The sequence below is a fragment of the Scyliorhinus canicula genome, chromosome 18 (genome assembly GCF_902713615.1).
Source record: "Scyliorhinus canicula chromosome 18, sScyCan1.1, whole genome shotgun sequence".
In the NCBI taxonomy this organism is placed as follows: domain Eukaryota; kingdom Metazoa; phylum Chordata; class Chondrichthyes; order Carcharhiniformes; family Scyliorhinidae; genus Scyliorhinus; species Scyliorhinus canicula.
In genome coordinates this window covers 6,490,814-6,506,388 of record NC_052163.1, presented here as the reverse complement: position 1 = coordinate 6,506,388, position 15,575 = coordinate 6,490,814, and the positions used below count along the sequence as shown (strand labels likewise).

The window sequence follows — 15,575 nt, the reverse complement described above, 5'->3', positions numbered from 1 at the left end:
GGGAGACGGGGGGGGGGGGAGTGGGGGATACTGAGGGGGGGAGTGGGAGACTGAGGGTGGGAGTGGGGGAGACTGAGGGGGGAGTGGGAGACTGAGGGGGGAGTGTGGGAGACTGAGGGGGGAGTGTGGGAGACTGAGGGGGGAGTGTGGGAGACTGAGGGGGGAGTGTGGGAGACGGAGGGGGGAGTGTGGGAGACTGAGGGGGGAGTGTGGGAGACTGAGGGGGGAGTGTGGGAGACTGAGGGGGGAGTGTGGGAGACTGAGGGGGGAGTGTGGGAGACTGAGGGGGGAGTGTGGGAGACTGAGGGGGAAGTGTGGGAGACTGAGGGGGAGTGTGGGAGACTGAGGGGGGAGTGTGGGAGACTGAGGGGGGAGTGGGGGAGACTGAGGGGGGAGTGGGGGAGACTGAGGGGGTGAATGGGGACGGAGGGGGGAGTGTGGGAGACGGAGGGGGAGTGGGGGAGGCTGAGGGGGGAGTGTGGGAGACGGAGGGGGGAGGGGGGAGTGGGGGAGACTGAGGAGGGGAGTGGGAGACTGAGGGGGGGAGTGTGGGAAACGGAGGGGGGGGAGTGTGGGAAACGGAGGGGGGAGTGGGGAGACTGAGGGGGGCAGTGGGGGAGACTGAGGGGGAAAGTGGGGGAGACTGAGGGGGGAGTGGTGGAGACTGAGGGGGGGAATGGTGGAGACTGAGGGGGGAGTGGGAGACTGAGGGGGATGTGTGGGAGACAGGGCCGGCTCAAGGTACCGGCAACTCGGGCAGTCGCCCGGGGCGCCATGTGCTAGGGGGCGCCATCAGTACTGAGGTTGTAAGATTCTAAGGACGATCTGCGCATTTTCAACATGTTGCCTCCGCTTGATGGCAGCTACGCATGCTCAGTAGCTGCCCACGAGCAGCCCGGAGTCACGTGGGGGGGGGAGTGGGAGTGAGGGGGTAGGGAGAGAGTGAGCGAGTGACTCATCCAACCCCGGTTACAAAATGTCTGCCACCATGCCATGGCGTGCCGGTCACGAGGACACGGCCGCTGTTTGCCCTGTGGCTTACGGCCACAGGCCACTGACGCACGGGTGAGGAGGACGTAGTTAACTGCCCGTTGAATGCAGAAAATGACCAGGGGTTAGGCTGCCCGCGTGTCAGCAGCGCGGCCAGGCCACCGGGACACACAGGTATCCCGTGGCAGGCGGCTGCCGAGGTGTCGTCTAACCTCCGTCTAACATGTCCCGTTTCTCTGCCCCCACCACCCTTCTGTAGGTTAGCACAATGTCTGCAAACAGAACGGCTATGTTCTGCGCAGTGGTTGGGGCCGCTGCACTGCATTTGGCGATGCAGCAGCATCCACACCCACAACCCGCAGTGGCTGCAGGGCCAGCTGCAGCAGCAGAGGGAAGGGCCGAGGATTGCCAGTCGTCGAGCAGCATGGGGGGGGAGGAGTAAGAGGGGGAGGAGGAGAGAGTGAGGGTGCAGCCACGGCGCCAGAGGCGACAACCAATGCTGAGGGTGTACCGTGCCCGGATCTCTTTCCTAACAATGACGGACATCACCTGCAGGAGGAGACTGCGGCTGAGTAGGGGGACGGTGACACATATCTGTCATCTCGTGGCGCACCTCGCCCCACGTGGAACGGGGGGAGGACACGCGATCCCGGTTGCCGTCAGGGTGACGGTCGCTCTTAACTTCTATGCGACCGGCTCCTTCCAGCCTCCGAGCGGGGACCTCCCAGGATCTCCCAGTCATCGGTCCACAGGTGCATCCGTGATATGACCGACGCCCTCTATGTCATCGCCGATCGCTACGTCACCTTTCCCGAGGACCGAGCAAGTCAAAATTCACGAGTTCGAGGATTTGCCAGCGTGGCCGGGATACCGATGGTGCAGGGTGCAATCGATTGTGTTCACATCCCCATGCGCCCGCCTGCAGGGGACAGGGAGGTCTTCACAAACAGGAGGGGGTCATACTCCATGAATATCCAGGTGGTATGCGAGCCCCACATGAGGTTCATGAACGTCTGTGCAAGGTTCCCAGGGAGTGTGCATGACTCCTACATACTGGCGCAGTCGTACATCGCTGCGATGTTTGAGGGACGTCCCCCCCGGCTGAGGGGCTGGTTGCTGGGCGACAGAGGTTATCCGCTGAGGTCTTGGCTGATGACGCCTATACGGAGGCCTCAGACCAATGTGGAAACCCGATACAACGAGGCCCATGCAGCAACCAGGGGTGTGGTGGAGCGCTGCCTTGAGCTCCTGAAGATGAGATTCAGGTGCCTGGACCGCTCCGGAGGGGCCCTGCAGTACCAGCCCGACAAGGTCGCTCGCATTGTTGTGGTCTGCTGTGCGCTGCACAACATCGCGATGCAGAGGGGAGATGACCTGCTACAGGAGGCGGAGGGAGAAGCCAGTGGCAGTGGTGCCAGCACAGAGGAGGAGGAGGAGGAGGAGGAGGAGGAGGCTGGCAGAGTGGCGGGCGCAGCACGCAGACACGACCCAGGTGCTGGTGATGCCCAGGAGGCGGCACGACGGAACCGGCGAGGACGGCGGGCACGCGACGCCTTGGTGGCAGCAGGGTTCACGCGTCGCATGCGACGTCCCCGCTGAACACCAAACCACCACCTGCATCGCCAGTCGCGCAGAGGGTCAACACACAACTGCCACCACCACCACCACCCCCCCACACCCCCTCTCCGTGTACACTGCTCCACTTCGACATCACCCTTACCACTGCGGCACAACGGTATGGCACAACATCGATGGCTGTGTCAGCGGGTGCGATCAGTGCCATGTGGAATGATGACAGCCCGCTCTCCGATGAGCTGTGAGCTCAGAATCGTTATAGAGAGAGTCTGACCCATGGCAATAGCTAAACCATCCACCTTGGTGGCCGCTAAGTTCGTCACGGACACTCCATCACGTGCCCACGTGGGCTAGATGTGGGAGGGGGTGGGGGGAAGGGACTACACACCCGGCACCGAAGTTTCACCGCTCGTCAACCCCAGTGACACTCGGTGACCATCACGATCCCTGTGGCTGTTGAACAATCACACGGTATTACAAGTAAGGTGGAACAGTGCGTTTAATGTTAACAATAATTTACAGATGCCCTAGCCCCTACAACTAAACTGTGCCCTTCACCCCCGTGCAAACTTACTCGGTGTCTCTCTTTGTTGCCTTACGGGCCCTACCACTACGTCTCAGTGATTCCCCAGATGATACAGCAGGAGTGGAGGAGGACTGCTGCGAATCGCCCCCTTCGACTTGTTTCTCCTTCGGCAAGCGTTTCCTGGGGCGACCCGGCCTTGATGGCCCAGGCTGTTCTGCGGGCGTCTCGGGTGACGTTGTGCCACCCTGCTCTGCCCGCTGCCCACCCGATGCACCAGGGATGGGACGGGGGGAGGCCGAGCATTCCGGGACGTCCTGTGATGGAGTTAATGGGACAGGCCCCGAAACCTCCTCCTCCCTCGGGGAGCCCGGTGGCCCCCGGGCCTCACTGTGGGACAGAGGTGCGAGCAGGGAGGTGCCCCGTCGCGCCACCGACACCTGGCGCTGCCAGTCCTGGAGGCCTGCAATGGTCTCCACCAGGATCCGAAGGTTTGCAGAGACGGAGTCCAGGGAGTTAGACATTCCTGCCAGGGACTGTGCGATCTCAACCCGTGAGTGCACGACGCCATCCAGCACGTGTGTCAGGCGGTTGATGCTCTCCGCGACTGACTGCTGGGACTGTGCCATTGACTGCTGTGACTGTGCCATGGCGTGCTGCAAGTGGGCCATGACCTGCTGAGACTCGGCCAAGGCCCGCAGCGCGCCGGCAATGTCGTGTTGGCTCTGGCGCATTGCTGCCTGTGAGAGGGCAACCCTGTCCAGGACCGAGGATGACGCGTGCACATTAAGCCCAACGCCTTGCATAACCTGACCCATTGCCTCCACCGCGGATGCCACCCGTGCGGTGTCGGCCTGGGTTGCTGCCATGAGCGGCACCACTCCCTGTTCCTGGACGCGATTCGACTCCTCTAACTGCCTCTGCAGCTGCTAGAAGACAGCCCTCATCCCGTCATTGTGTCCCTGGGTTTATTGATGCATCGGCTGTGCGGGTGGGTTGAGAAACTCCAGGAACTCGGAAAACGTCTGGGAGCCAGCTGGATGCTGGGCCTGGCCTGCCCTCCGCCAGTCCGGGCCCTCGGCTGCTCCGACCTCCACCTGCTGTACCTGCTCAGCTGTGATGTGCGACCCAGACTGTGACCCAGGAGCCTCATCACTAAATAGCCCAACCGGGGCGAGTGTCTCTGGGATGGTGGATGGTGTGGGAGATAGCTGTGCCGCAAGCTCGAGGTCGTCTTGGGAGCACGCCTCCTCTATTTCATCGGCCCACTGAGAGACCGCTGGGCGTTCGCGGGCCATTTGTCTCTCTCCCTCTATCGCCGCCCTCTGGGCGTCCTGCTCCACAGATTCGGTGGGGAAGGATAGGACTCCCCGCTGATCGGGCACCCTCTGTCGTGTGGCCCTGGGTGCGGTGGGGGCAGATGCCTGTCTCCGCCTGGAGGCAGACGGCCCTGGTCGTACGGCATCACGTCCTCGGGAAGAGAATGAAACGGGTTATTTAGAGATGCTCGGCCGTGCGCTGGACGGTCCCAGTGGGCAGAGTGTGAAGGGACAGAGGATGGGGGAGGTGTCCCAGTGGGAAGGGTGCGAAGGGACAGAGGATGGGGGAGGTGTCCCAGTGGGCAGGGTGTGAAGGGACAGAGGATGGGGGGGTGTCCCAGTGGGCAGAGTGTGAAGAGACAGAGGATGGGGGAGGGGGGGATGTTTGTCATGCAGGGTTGTCTCACTTGGTGCAGCTCCGCCAACCTCGCATTGCGCAACCTCCCGGGTGGCAGATCCCCCAACAAGGTCCAGTGCCCTCTGCTCGAACGTGGTAAGGGGGTGTAGAATGGGCGAACCCCCTCCAGTCTTGTTCCGCTCACGGTTGTTGTGAGCAGTCTTGTCCTGTTGGGGGAGGGGGCATTGGTAGATCATTACAATACGGCAGGTATCAGCAGGCCGTTCAGTTACTGGCACAGGTTGGGGGTCAAGTTGTAACAAGACCATTGCATCTCTCCAGGGGGGCCAGAGCGCTGGATCTGTGACTACTTAGTGACCCACCCTCCACTCACTCTGCCCCGACCCGGGGGCACCCTCTTGGCACTTACCCTGGCAGCCCTGGTGAGGTCGTGCAGCTTTTTGCGGCACTGCCCCCAGAGCGAGGGATCTGCCCCACAGCACTCACGGCAGCAGCCACCTCTCGCCAGGCCTGGCGCACCACGCTTGCAGAGTGGCGATGCCCTCTTCTCGGGCGGATGATGCCCCTCCTCTGCTCAACTTCATCGAGCAGCATCTCGACGTCAGCCTCTGTGAACCTCGGGGCTGTCCTCCGTAGCTCCGACATCTCTGGCCTCCCGTTGCTGTGCTCGCCCGCGCCTTTTTACGACATCGGGCGGCATCACGTGGGCGTGTTCGTGGCGTCGCCGCGTTCCGACGTCATCTGGAACGTAATTGCCGCGGCCCCGTTCCTAGCCCATTTCCTGGGCATGAATACCTCGGGAACGGGGCCGTGTCGGGCCGTCAGCAAAGTCGGCCGTTTTCACGGGACTTCACGATTTTCCGCGGGTGCGGAGAATCGCGCCCAAAGACTAGAACAATCATATTACTGTTAATATTAGAAAGAGGGACAAGTACTCTACTACATGAAGACGCAAAAAATAACTGAAAACAAAGGAGGCAATCGGGGCGGCATCTTCCCAAAATTTGGCTCAGTTTCATTTTTAATGGGAAAACCAGAGCGACTCCCACCAGCCCCTTTGGTGCGATCTAGACCAGAATGGATGGGGAAAAGTGCCACCATAGGTCTGAGTCTCCCGCACCGGGGTCATCTCAGCAGTTCAAACAAGTGGGTGCTGCATTTAAATGGTTCCACAGCACTACTCACAGTCAAGCCAAGAGGATGTCAGCTAAAAAGCCAGCTCCATGGTTCACAGAGCGGGCTCTGACACAAAGGTTGGATGCCGTGGAGGAGCAATGGTCGACCGTCTATCTGCAAGCGGGCAGAAGACCTTCTGGTAAGGTCACCAACTCCGCATGGGTGACTGTGGCCGTGCTGTTGAGTGCCACCACACTTCGCAAGAGAATGGGGTGAAGTGTCAAAAGAAAATGAATGATCTCCTCAGCACTGCCAGGGTGAATGCTTCTGGTCTACTCTCACCACTCTCCCTTTCAGACACCCCTCACCATGTTACATGAATGTCACTTGCTGCCACCTCACTGGGCCCAACCACCCAACCTCCCACATGCTTCATCATTCATCCCTGCTGACACTCATATGCCAGGCAGGCATCATTTCTCTCTGACCCAGCACACGGCCTGTTTACAATTGTCATGCGAGGGTACCTTTAAGGAATAGGTGTTTATAAATGGGTGTGTATATAAATATCTGTAGTGAGTGTACCTTTAAGAAATGGGTGTTTATTACTGCAGTGATGTCAGAGAGTGGGTGTAGCTGGGTTGTCCGTCAGGTTTAACTTTCGTTTTAGGCTGTTTGCTGCAGGGTGTGTTTTAGTTTCGTTTTCAGAGCTGGATAGCTGCAGTCACAGCCAGAAGTACTAGTCTCTCTCTCTGTAATCTAAAGAGTGTAAATCAATCCTTTGGTGATTTAAAACTAATAACTGCTCTCAATTGTGAATTTAAACCTGATCTTTGTGTTTTAAAGGTTTTTTAAAGTCTTATGATGTTAAAAGGACAGCTTAAGGATTACTTAGTGTTGTATTCTTTGGGGGTTGTATTTGAATTAATGGTTGCTAAGATGTTCACTGTATGTTTTAAAAAGGTTAACTTGAGTTCATAGAACAAACATCGTTTTGCTTTAAAAAATACTTTTCCTTTCTGCTGTACCACACCTGTTGAGTGGGCCGTGTGCTATTCCCCATACCACAATCTATTAAAAGTTGTGGGTCAGGTGAACTCCATAACACAATCTTCCCATCTGTCTCCCTGCAGGAAAGCTGGTTCACAACCGCTGCAAAAGAGCAAAGACGGGTGGTGGGATGGTGGAAATCTGGATCCTCACACTTGTTCGAGGAGAGAGAGCACTGAAGTTCGCAGGGGATGAATAGAGCGGGCCTGAATGGATAGCGAGGAGGGCAAAAGAGAAAAGTGGGGAACCTCTGCACTTTCATCCATCTACATAAACTCACGTGAGTTCTGCCTTTCCCAGACCTTTGCCGTTGCCATGCATTAATACCATGCCCCTTCCCTGCAGAAAAATCATCCGAACAGCCTGGCCAGTCCACCAGTAGGGATCTGCAACAAGCCTTGACACCAGTTTGGAGATGGAGGAGGAGGACACCAAAGGTGTCATAGCTGTCACCTGCACTCTCCTGACTGCAGTGGTGAGCCTGGGCTTGATATCCACTTCATGGCGGAACGTGTCCAGTGCACGGCTCAGGTCATGAGCTCCACAGTTCAGGCCATGAACTAGATGTTTGATGGCATCAACTGCATGGTGCTGACACACTGGGCACCCATGAGTTCCAGCATCAGACGAAGGCGGGGCTTCTGGATCTCACTCCAGCTGCCTCTCTGTCCCATCAGGGACACATAAGTGGGTCGGGGCCCTCCAAGTCCCAAACTTCCAGAGGGCGCCTGCCAAGGTCATCTCAGGCAACGGGGCATTGCAGAAAGCAAGCCGCCTCAAGCTCAGATGTGGATCCTGGGGAGACACCGAGATGTAGCTGGAGGGTAGGAGGGTTAAGAAATTGTAGTCGCACAGTGTGGGCACGGGTGACAGGCAGCACTTAGAGATATATAGCACGACGTTGATTTATATTTTACTTCACAATGTATAAAATCGCATGTCTGTTCACCATCTTCAGGCTGATTAGATCTCCACTGATTAGAGTCATAGAGTCAGAGTTTTACAGCACAGAAAGAGGCCCTTCAGCCCATCGTGTCTGTGCTGGCCATCAAGCACCTATCAATTCTAATCCCATTTTCCAGCACTTGGCCCCTAGCCTTGTTTGCTATGGCATTTCAAGTGTTCATCTTTCAGAAACAGGTACTAGAACCAGCATTAACTAAATCAAAACAGAAAATGCTGGAAGTCCTCAGCAGATCAGGCAACATTGGAGAGATAAAAAGAGAGTTAAAGGACACAATCTAAAAGCCTCGCAGAGCTCGACTGTTTCCATGCTGTAAACATCTATGACTCTATGACTCTATCTATGACTTGACATTGCGCTGACTGGGGGGGAAGCACAACATGGTCAAACGTTGCATCGTTACACCTGCCAATAAGATGATAATGCGTGCAAATCAGGCTCGGGCCTCTCCTGCAGGTGAATATTATTGTGTCATTGGAGGGGAGCTGGGAAGATTGCAAACCAAAATCTCTCAGTTCAGATTCGCGTTTTTGACATCTCCTGAGGTTTAGCGGCCATTATGAGAATTGCACCCGCAGCTAATGCGGCCACTAAATCGCAGCCTCAGATTCTAAGCGAAGATCAAATTCACATTTCTTTCTTAGTGAAATAAATAGTGTAAATTGGGGGCAAGGTCACTATTATAATCATAGATGGATTTGGACTTATGAAGTTTTACACATCAAATATTTTTGATACATTTCAATCCAAATATTTGATCTGCATGCAAATTGAGTGGTTGTCCAAACACAAATCGGATGCTATCTCCATGGGGTCATTAAACGGAGAACCATCTATATCCTTCAAAAACGGAAGTAAATCTGTACATTGTATGCTAATAATCAAATAATTGTAGGCAAACATTTTGCTCCTGTACAGATATTCATTTCTGTCGAGAAAGCAAATATACCTACTTGTGATGGCAGACATGAAACTGGCAGCCAATGAAAAAGCAATTGGATAGGCAGATATTTGTCTGTTTTAAACAAAACAAAATAATGCAGTCATAAGAACAAAGAACAATACAGCACAAGAACAGGCCCTTTGGCCCTCAAAGCCTGCACCGGTCATGGTACCACCCTTGGTCAAAACCCTCAGCACTTCCTTGTCCCGTTTCTCTCTATACCCATCCTATCAGTGTATTTGTCAAGATGCCTTTAGAACACCGTTAATGTATCTGCTTCCACAACCTCCCCTGGCAACGCGTTCCAGGCACTCACCACTCTCTGTGTAAATAACCTGCCTTGCACATCTCCTCTAAACATTATCCCACGAACCTTAAACCAATGCCTCCTGGTGACTGACCCTTCCACCCTGGGAAAGAGTGCCTGCCCATCAACTCTATCCATGCCACTCATAATCTTGCAGACCTCTTTATTAAGTCACCCCTCAACCTCCGTCGTTCTAATGTAAACAGTCCGAGTCTATTCAGCCTCTCCACATAGCTAACACCCTCCAGACCAGACAAACCTCATCTGCACACTCTCCAAAGCCTCCACATCCTTCTGGTAGTGTGGCGACCAGAATTGTGCGCAATGTTCCAAGTGCGGCCGTACCAAGGTTCTGTACAACTGTATCATAACTTGCCAAGGCTGTAATGAGGTTAGGAGCTGAGTGTCCCTGGTGGAACCCAAACTGAGCGTCAGTGAGCAGGTTCTTGCTGAGTAAGTGTCGCTTGATAGCTCCTGCCATCATTTTGCTGATGATGGAGAGTAGATGGATAGAGAGGTAATTGGCTGGGTTACATTTGCCCTGTTTATTATGTACAGGACACTCCTGGGCAATTTTCCACATTGCCTGTCCTGCCTGTCCTTGGCCACCCCCACGACCTCAAGGCCCCGTTCCTTGTAGGGGGGGGATTATTCTGATATTTGGATCCCCACCGCCTGTCTGGGCCCTCTCCTATCTACTGTGGACACAGAGGGCATTGTGAGCCACACACATCATTGATCGTGCAGGGTGAGGAGGGGGTGTCAGGCATGGGCAGCACAGCTGGACATAGGTGGGCCAGGACACGGTGTGGTGCTGGGCCGGGGTGGTGCCAGGTAGCTGGTGCCAACCCACCCGTGTGGCCCGGTGGAGGTCATTGATCATCTTGCATCACTGGTCCTCCTGTTGACGCTCCCCGAGCTGATGGCCACTGCCACTTTCTCCCAGGCGATCTCTCTGACTTTCTATATTCCTCTAAGAGTTTTGCCATTTACGGTATATTTCCCCTCCAAGTTAGACCTAGCAAAATGTATTACCTCACATTTGTCTGGATTAAACTCCATTTGCCATTTCTCTGCCCAAGTCTCCAACATATGTTCTGCTGTATTCTCTGACAATTTTCAACATTTTCTGTCACTCCACCAAACCCTCCTACTGCTAGCCTTTGCCTTCTGTGACACAGCCAGTTCCGTAACCATCTTGCCACCTCACCTCTGATCCCGTATGACTTCACTTTTTGTACTAGACTGTCATGAGGCACCTTGTCAAAGGTTTAAGTTTTACAGACTTGCACATTATTTTCTGTAAATGTTCAGTTCTCAAAGTTTATTCACTACTTTTAAGTTTTAAACTTTTCTTACCGGTTGCCTACCAGGAATTCTTCTGTTGTTCTTTGCCCGGTTCTGCCATGTTTTAAAGCAGAAAATATCCCAATTGCAGTAGATATTAACAGCATAGAAGCAAAAACAACATAGTCCCAGACAGTAAAGACACGATTTTCTGCCATGGTAGCTTCTTGTGCAAAAATGAAAGCTCAAAAGTGCACAATGGTTATTCCATCAGTTAGTTCAGGGCCCACGACTAAAGTGTTCCTTCCCTGCAATGAAAAAGTTACTGATTAATAATAATGTGACTTGGGTAAGACAACTGTGACTTCTTCATTGTTCTGATAATCAGACGATGTCACAACATTTCAATATTCAGCCGATTCTAATCGTTACCCTTAATCTCCCTGAATTTTACCCATAATAATGTGTAATAATTCCAGGAGGTGCAGGGTAAATGGCAAAGCGGGTTTAGTCTCCAACTGAAAGCTGGTTCCAGTCTGGAGAGGTCAATACTTTTTAAAAAAAAATAATTTTTATTCAAATTTTCACAAAATATCAATAACAAAAAATACTAAGAAAAGAAAGAACAAAACCACCCCCCCCTCGTGTATACAAAAAAGAAGAAATAAATTAACGCCCGTCATTAGCAATGCACAAATATACACGTCCCTTCAACCCAAAACAAAACAAAAAGACGACCCCCCCCTCCCCCCCCCGGGTTGCTGCTGCTGCTGGCCTTTTTCTACCGTTCCGCCAGGAAATTTAGGAATGGTTGCCACCTCCTGAAGAACCCCTGCACTGATCCCCTTAGGGCAAATTTCACCCTCTCCAATTTAATAAACCCCGCCATATCGTTGATCCAGGCCTCCACGCTTGGGAATCTCGCATCCTTCCACTGAAGAAGAATCCTCCGCCGGGCTCCGCAAAGGCCAGAATGCCGGCCTCTTTCGCCTCCTGCACTCCCGGCTCCTCTGCAACCCCAAATATTGCGAGCCCCCAGCCCGGTTTGACCCTGGATCCTACCACCCTCGACACCGTCCTTGCTACACCCTTCCAAAATTCCCCCAACGCTGGGCATGCCCAGAACATATGGGCATGCTTTGCTGGGCTCCCTGAGCACCTAATACACCTGTCCTCGCTCCCAAAGAACCGGCTGATCCTTGTCCCAGTCATGTGAGCCCTATGCAGCACCTTAAACTGTATGAGGCTAAGCCTCGCACAAGAAGAGGAGGAGTTCACCCTTCCTAGGCCATCCGCCCACGTTCCCTCCTCAATCTCCTCACCCAGCTCCTCCTCCCATTTACCCTTCAGCTCCTCCACCGAGGCCTCGCCTACCTCCTGCATCACTTGGTACGTTGCCGAGATCCTTCCCTCTCCAACCCACACCCCCGAGAGCACCCTGTCCTGGACCCCACACGGCGGCAACAGAGGGAACTCCGCCACCTGCCGCCTGACAAACGCCGTTACCTGCATGTACCTAAAGGTGTTCCCCGGGGGGAGCCCGAACTTCCCTTCCAGCTCACACAGGCCCGCAAACTTCCTGTCTACAAACAGGTCCCCCAACCTCCGAACACCTGCCCTGTGCCAACTCAGGAACCCGACGGCAATTCTCCCCGGAACAAACCGGTGGTTCCCCCGTATCGGGGACCCCATCGAGGTTCCCACGTCCCCCCTGTGCCGTCTCCATTGCCCCCAAATTTTTAGGGTAGCCGCCACCACTGGGCTCGTGGTATACCTCGTTGGGGGGAGCGGCAGCGGCGCCGTTACCAGCGCCTCCAGGCTCGTGCCCACACAGGACGCCATCTCCATCCGCTTCTATGCTGCCCCTTCCCCATCCATCACCCACTTACGCACCATCACTGCGTTGGCAGCCCAATAATACCCACAGAGGTTGGGCAGCGCCAGCCCCCCCATCCCTGCCCCGCTCCAGGAACACCCTTCTTACCCTCGGGGTCCCGTGCGCCCACACAAACCCCGTAATGCTCCTGTTAACCCGCCTGAAAAAGGCCTTCGGGGTAAGGATGCGGAGGCACTGGATCAGGAACAGAAATCTCGGGAGCACCGTCATCTTGACTGATTGCACCCTCCCCGCCAGAGACAGCGGCAACATGTCCCATCTCTTAAACTCCTCCTCCATTTGCTCCACCAGCCTTGTGAGGTTAAGCTTATGCAAGGCCCCCCAGCTCCTGGCCACCTGGACCCCCAAGTACCTGAAGCTCCTCTCCGCCCTTTTTAGTGGGAGCCTACCAATCCCTCCCTCCTGGTCCCCTGGGCATACAACGAACAGCTTGCTCTTCCCCAAGTTGAGCTTGTACACTGAGAAATCCCCAAATTCCCTGAGAACCCTCATTACCTCCGGCATTCCCCCCACCGGGTCTGCCACATACAACAATAGGTCATCCGCATAGAGCGACACTTGGTGTTTCTCCCCACATCGCACCAGCCCCCTCCAGTTCCTCGACTCCCTCAGCGCCATGGCCAGGGGTTCAATTGCCAGCGCAAAAAAGCAGGGGGGACAAGGGACACCCCTGCCTTGTCCCTTGGTATAACTGAAAATACTCCGACCTCCTCCTATTCATGGCCACGCTCGCCATCGGGGCCTCTTATAACAGCCTCACCCAATACTCCGAGGCCCCGACCGTAGAGCTCCTGGCGGAGAGAAAAGAACTACAAAGGAACTTTGACCTTCTCTCCACCAGGAAAGCAGTGCACCAACTCCGCCAGGCGCGCGGGACCCTGTACGAACACGGAGACAAAGCCAGCCGCCTGTTGGCACACCAGCTGAGAAAGCAGGCAGCCACCAGAGAAATTGCGCAAATCAGGGGTACCAGAGGCATGTTGGAAACAGAACCAGAGAGGATTAACAAAACCTTCAAGGCCTTCTACCAAGAGCTGTACACCTCAGAGCCCCCAACGGGGAAGGCTGGGATGAACCGGTTCCTTGATGGACTGGACATACCAGTCGTGGGAGAGGGCAGGAAACGGGACCTGGAAGCACCACTAGCACTGGGAGAGATCATGGACAGTATCAGCTCCATGCAGACGGGGAAGGCGCCGGGACCGGACGGATTCCCGGCGGACTTCTACAAAACTTTTGCGACAGCACTGGCCCCGCACCTGCGGGAGATGTTCACAGACTCGCTAGCTAGGGGCACACTGCCACCCACGTTAGCACAGGCCTCAATCTCGCTGATACCTAAGAAAGACAAAGACCCAACGGAATGTGGGTCATACAGACCCATATCTCTGCTGAACGCAGACGCCAAAATACTGGCCAAAACCCTAGCCAAAAGGCTAGAAGACTGTGTACCTGAGGTGGTCACAGAGGACCAGACGGGCTTCGTCAAAGGTAGACAGCTCACCTCGAACATCAGGCGCCTGCTGAACGTGATAATGACCCCCTCCGGGGAAAGAACACAAGAGGTGATCGTCTCCCTGGACGCAGAAAAGGCCTTCGACAGAGTCGAATGGAAATACCTCATAGAGGTACTGGAGCGGTTCGGGATTGGAACAGGGTTCACCGCTTGGGTAAAGCTCCTATACAACGCCCCCATGGCGAGTGTACGGACCAACAATACCAACTCCCAATACTTCCAGCTGCACAGGGGCACCAGACAAGGATGCTCACTGTCCCCGCTGCTGTCCGCACTAGCAATCGAACCGCTAGCAATCGCGCTCAGGGCAGCAAAAAATTGGAGGGGGATCCGAAGGGGAGGCAGAGAGCACAGAGTCTCAATCTATGCAGATGATCTGCTCCTCTACATCTCGGACCCACAAAGCAGCATGGACGGAATCATCGCGCTCCTGAAAGAGTTTGGAGCCTTCTCGGGCTAATAGCCCATGACTGGAAAGGGATCCACAAATGGAACCTCACCAGCCTGGCGGAGGAAGTAAAAAAGGACCTGCAAAGATGAAACACACTCCCACTCTCCCTCGCGGGGAGAGTCCAGACGATCAAAATGAACGTATTGCCCAGGTTCCTCTTCCTGTTTAGATCCATTCCGATCTACATCCCCAAGGCCTTCTTCAAAGCGCTGGACAAACTTATCATGGCTTTCGTATGGGGGGGTAAAAATGCTAGGATCCCAAAGAAGGTCCTACAAAAAACAAAATCCAGGGGGAATCTACAATTCTACCACTGGGCAGCAACAGCCGAGCGAGTAAGGGGATGGATCCAGGAGCCAGAAGCCGAGTGGGTGCGTGCGGAGGAGGCCTCCTGCATGGGGACCTCCCTCCGGGCCCTCGCCACGGCAGCACTCCCATCCCCACCCAAAAAACACTCCAGCAGCCCAGTGGTGACAGCCACCCTCCAATCCTGGAACCAACTGCGGCAGCAATTTGGCCTGAACAAAATGTCGGACAAGGCTCCCATCTGCAACAACCATAGGTTCACACCAGCACTGACTAACGCCACCTTCAAAAGGTGGAGGCAGGACGGGGGGACACTGACAGTCAGGGACCTATACACGGACGACAGGATCGCAACACTGGACGAACTGACAGAGAAATTTTGGCTAGCTGGGGGTACCTGCTACGGTACCTGCAGCTCAAAAACTTCCTACGAAAGGAGACAAGGACGTACCCACAACCGCCACGACAGACACTACTGGAAGATCTACTGGACGCAAGTATCCTAGAGAAAGGGAACTGTAGCGACATGTATGACCGACTGGTAGAAAGGGACGACACCGTACTGGACGCAACAAGAAGGAAATGGGAGGACGACTTGGGGATGGAGATAGGGTGGGGACTCTGGAGCGAAGCACTGCATAGGGTCAACTCCACCTCCACGTGCGCAAGGCTCAGCCTGACGCAACTAAAAGTGGTACATAGAGCCCACTTAACGAGAAACCGTATGAGTAGGTTCTTCCCGGAGGTGGAGGACAGATGTGAACGGTGCCAAAGAGGCCCGGCCAACCACGCCCACATGTTCTGGTCTTGCCCCAGACTTGTGGAGTACTGGACAGCCTTCTTCGAGGCTATGTCCAAAGTGGTGGGGGTGAGGGTGGAGCCATGCCCGATAGTGGCGGTCTTCGGGGTTTCAGACCAGCCAGATCTATTCCTGGGGAGGAGGGCGGACGCCCTTGCCTTTGCCTCCCTGATC

At 54.9% G+C, this 15,575-nt stretch overlaps 1 protein-coding gene across 2 annotated transcripts in view; it reads right to left on the bottom strand.

The window, feature by feature from the left end:
- LOC119953306 (sodium-coupled monocarboxylate transporter 1-like) overlaps window positions 1-15,575 on the bottom strand; it is a 55,323-nt gene that overhangs the window by 20,891 nt on the left and 18,857 nt on the right. For both annotated transcript variants that reach the window (XM_038777440.1, XM_038777438.1), the window contains exons 2-3: window positions 10,505-10,740; window positions 8,849-8,910 (exon numbers count right to left, since the gene is read on the bottom strand). In XM_038777440.1, coding sequence (XP_038633368.1) covers window positions 8,849-8,910; window positions 10,505-10,650 — 208 coding nt within the window. In that variant the 5' untranslated portion in view covers window positions 10,651-10,740. The remainder of the gene's footprint in view (window positions 1-8,848; window positions 8,911-10,504; window positions 10,741-15,575) is intronic.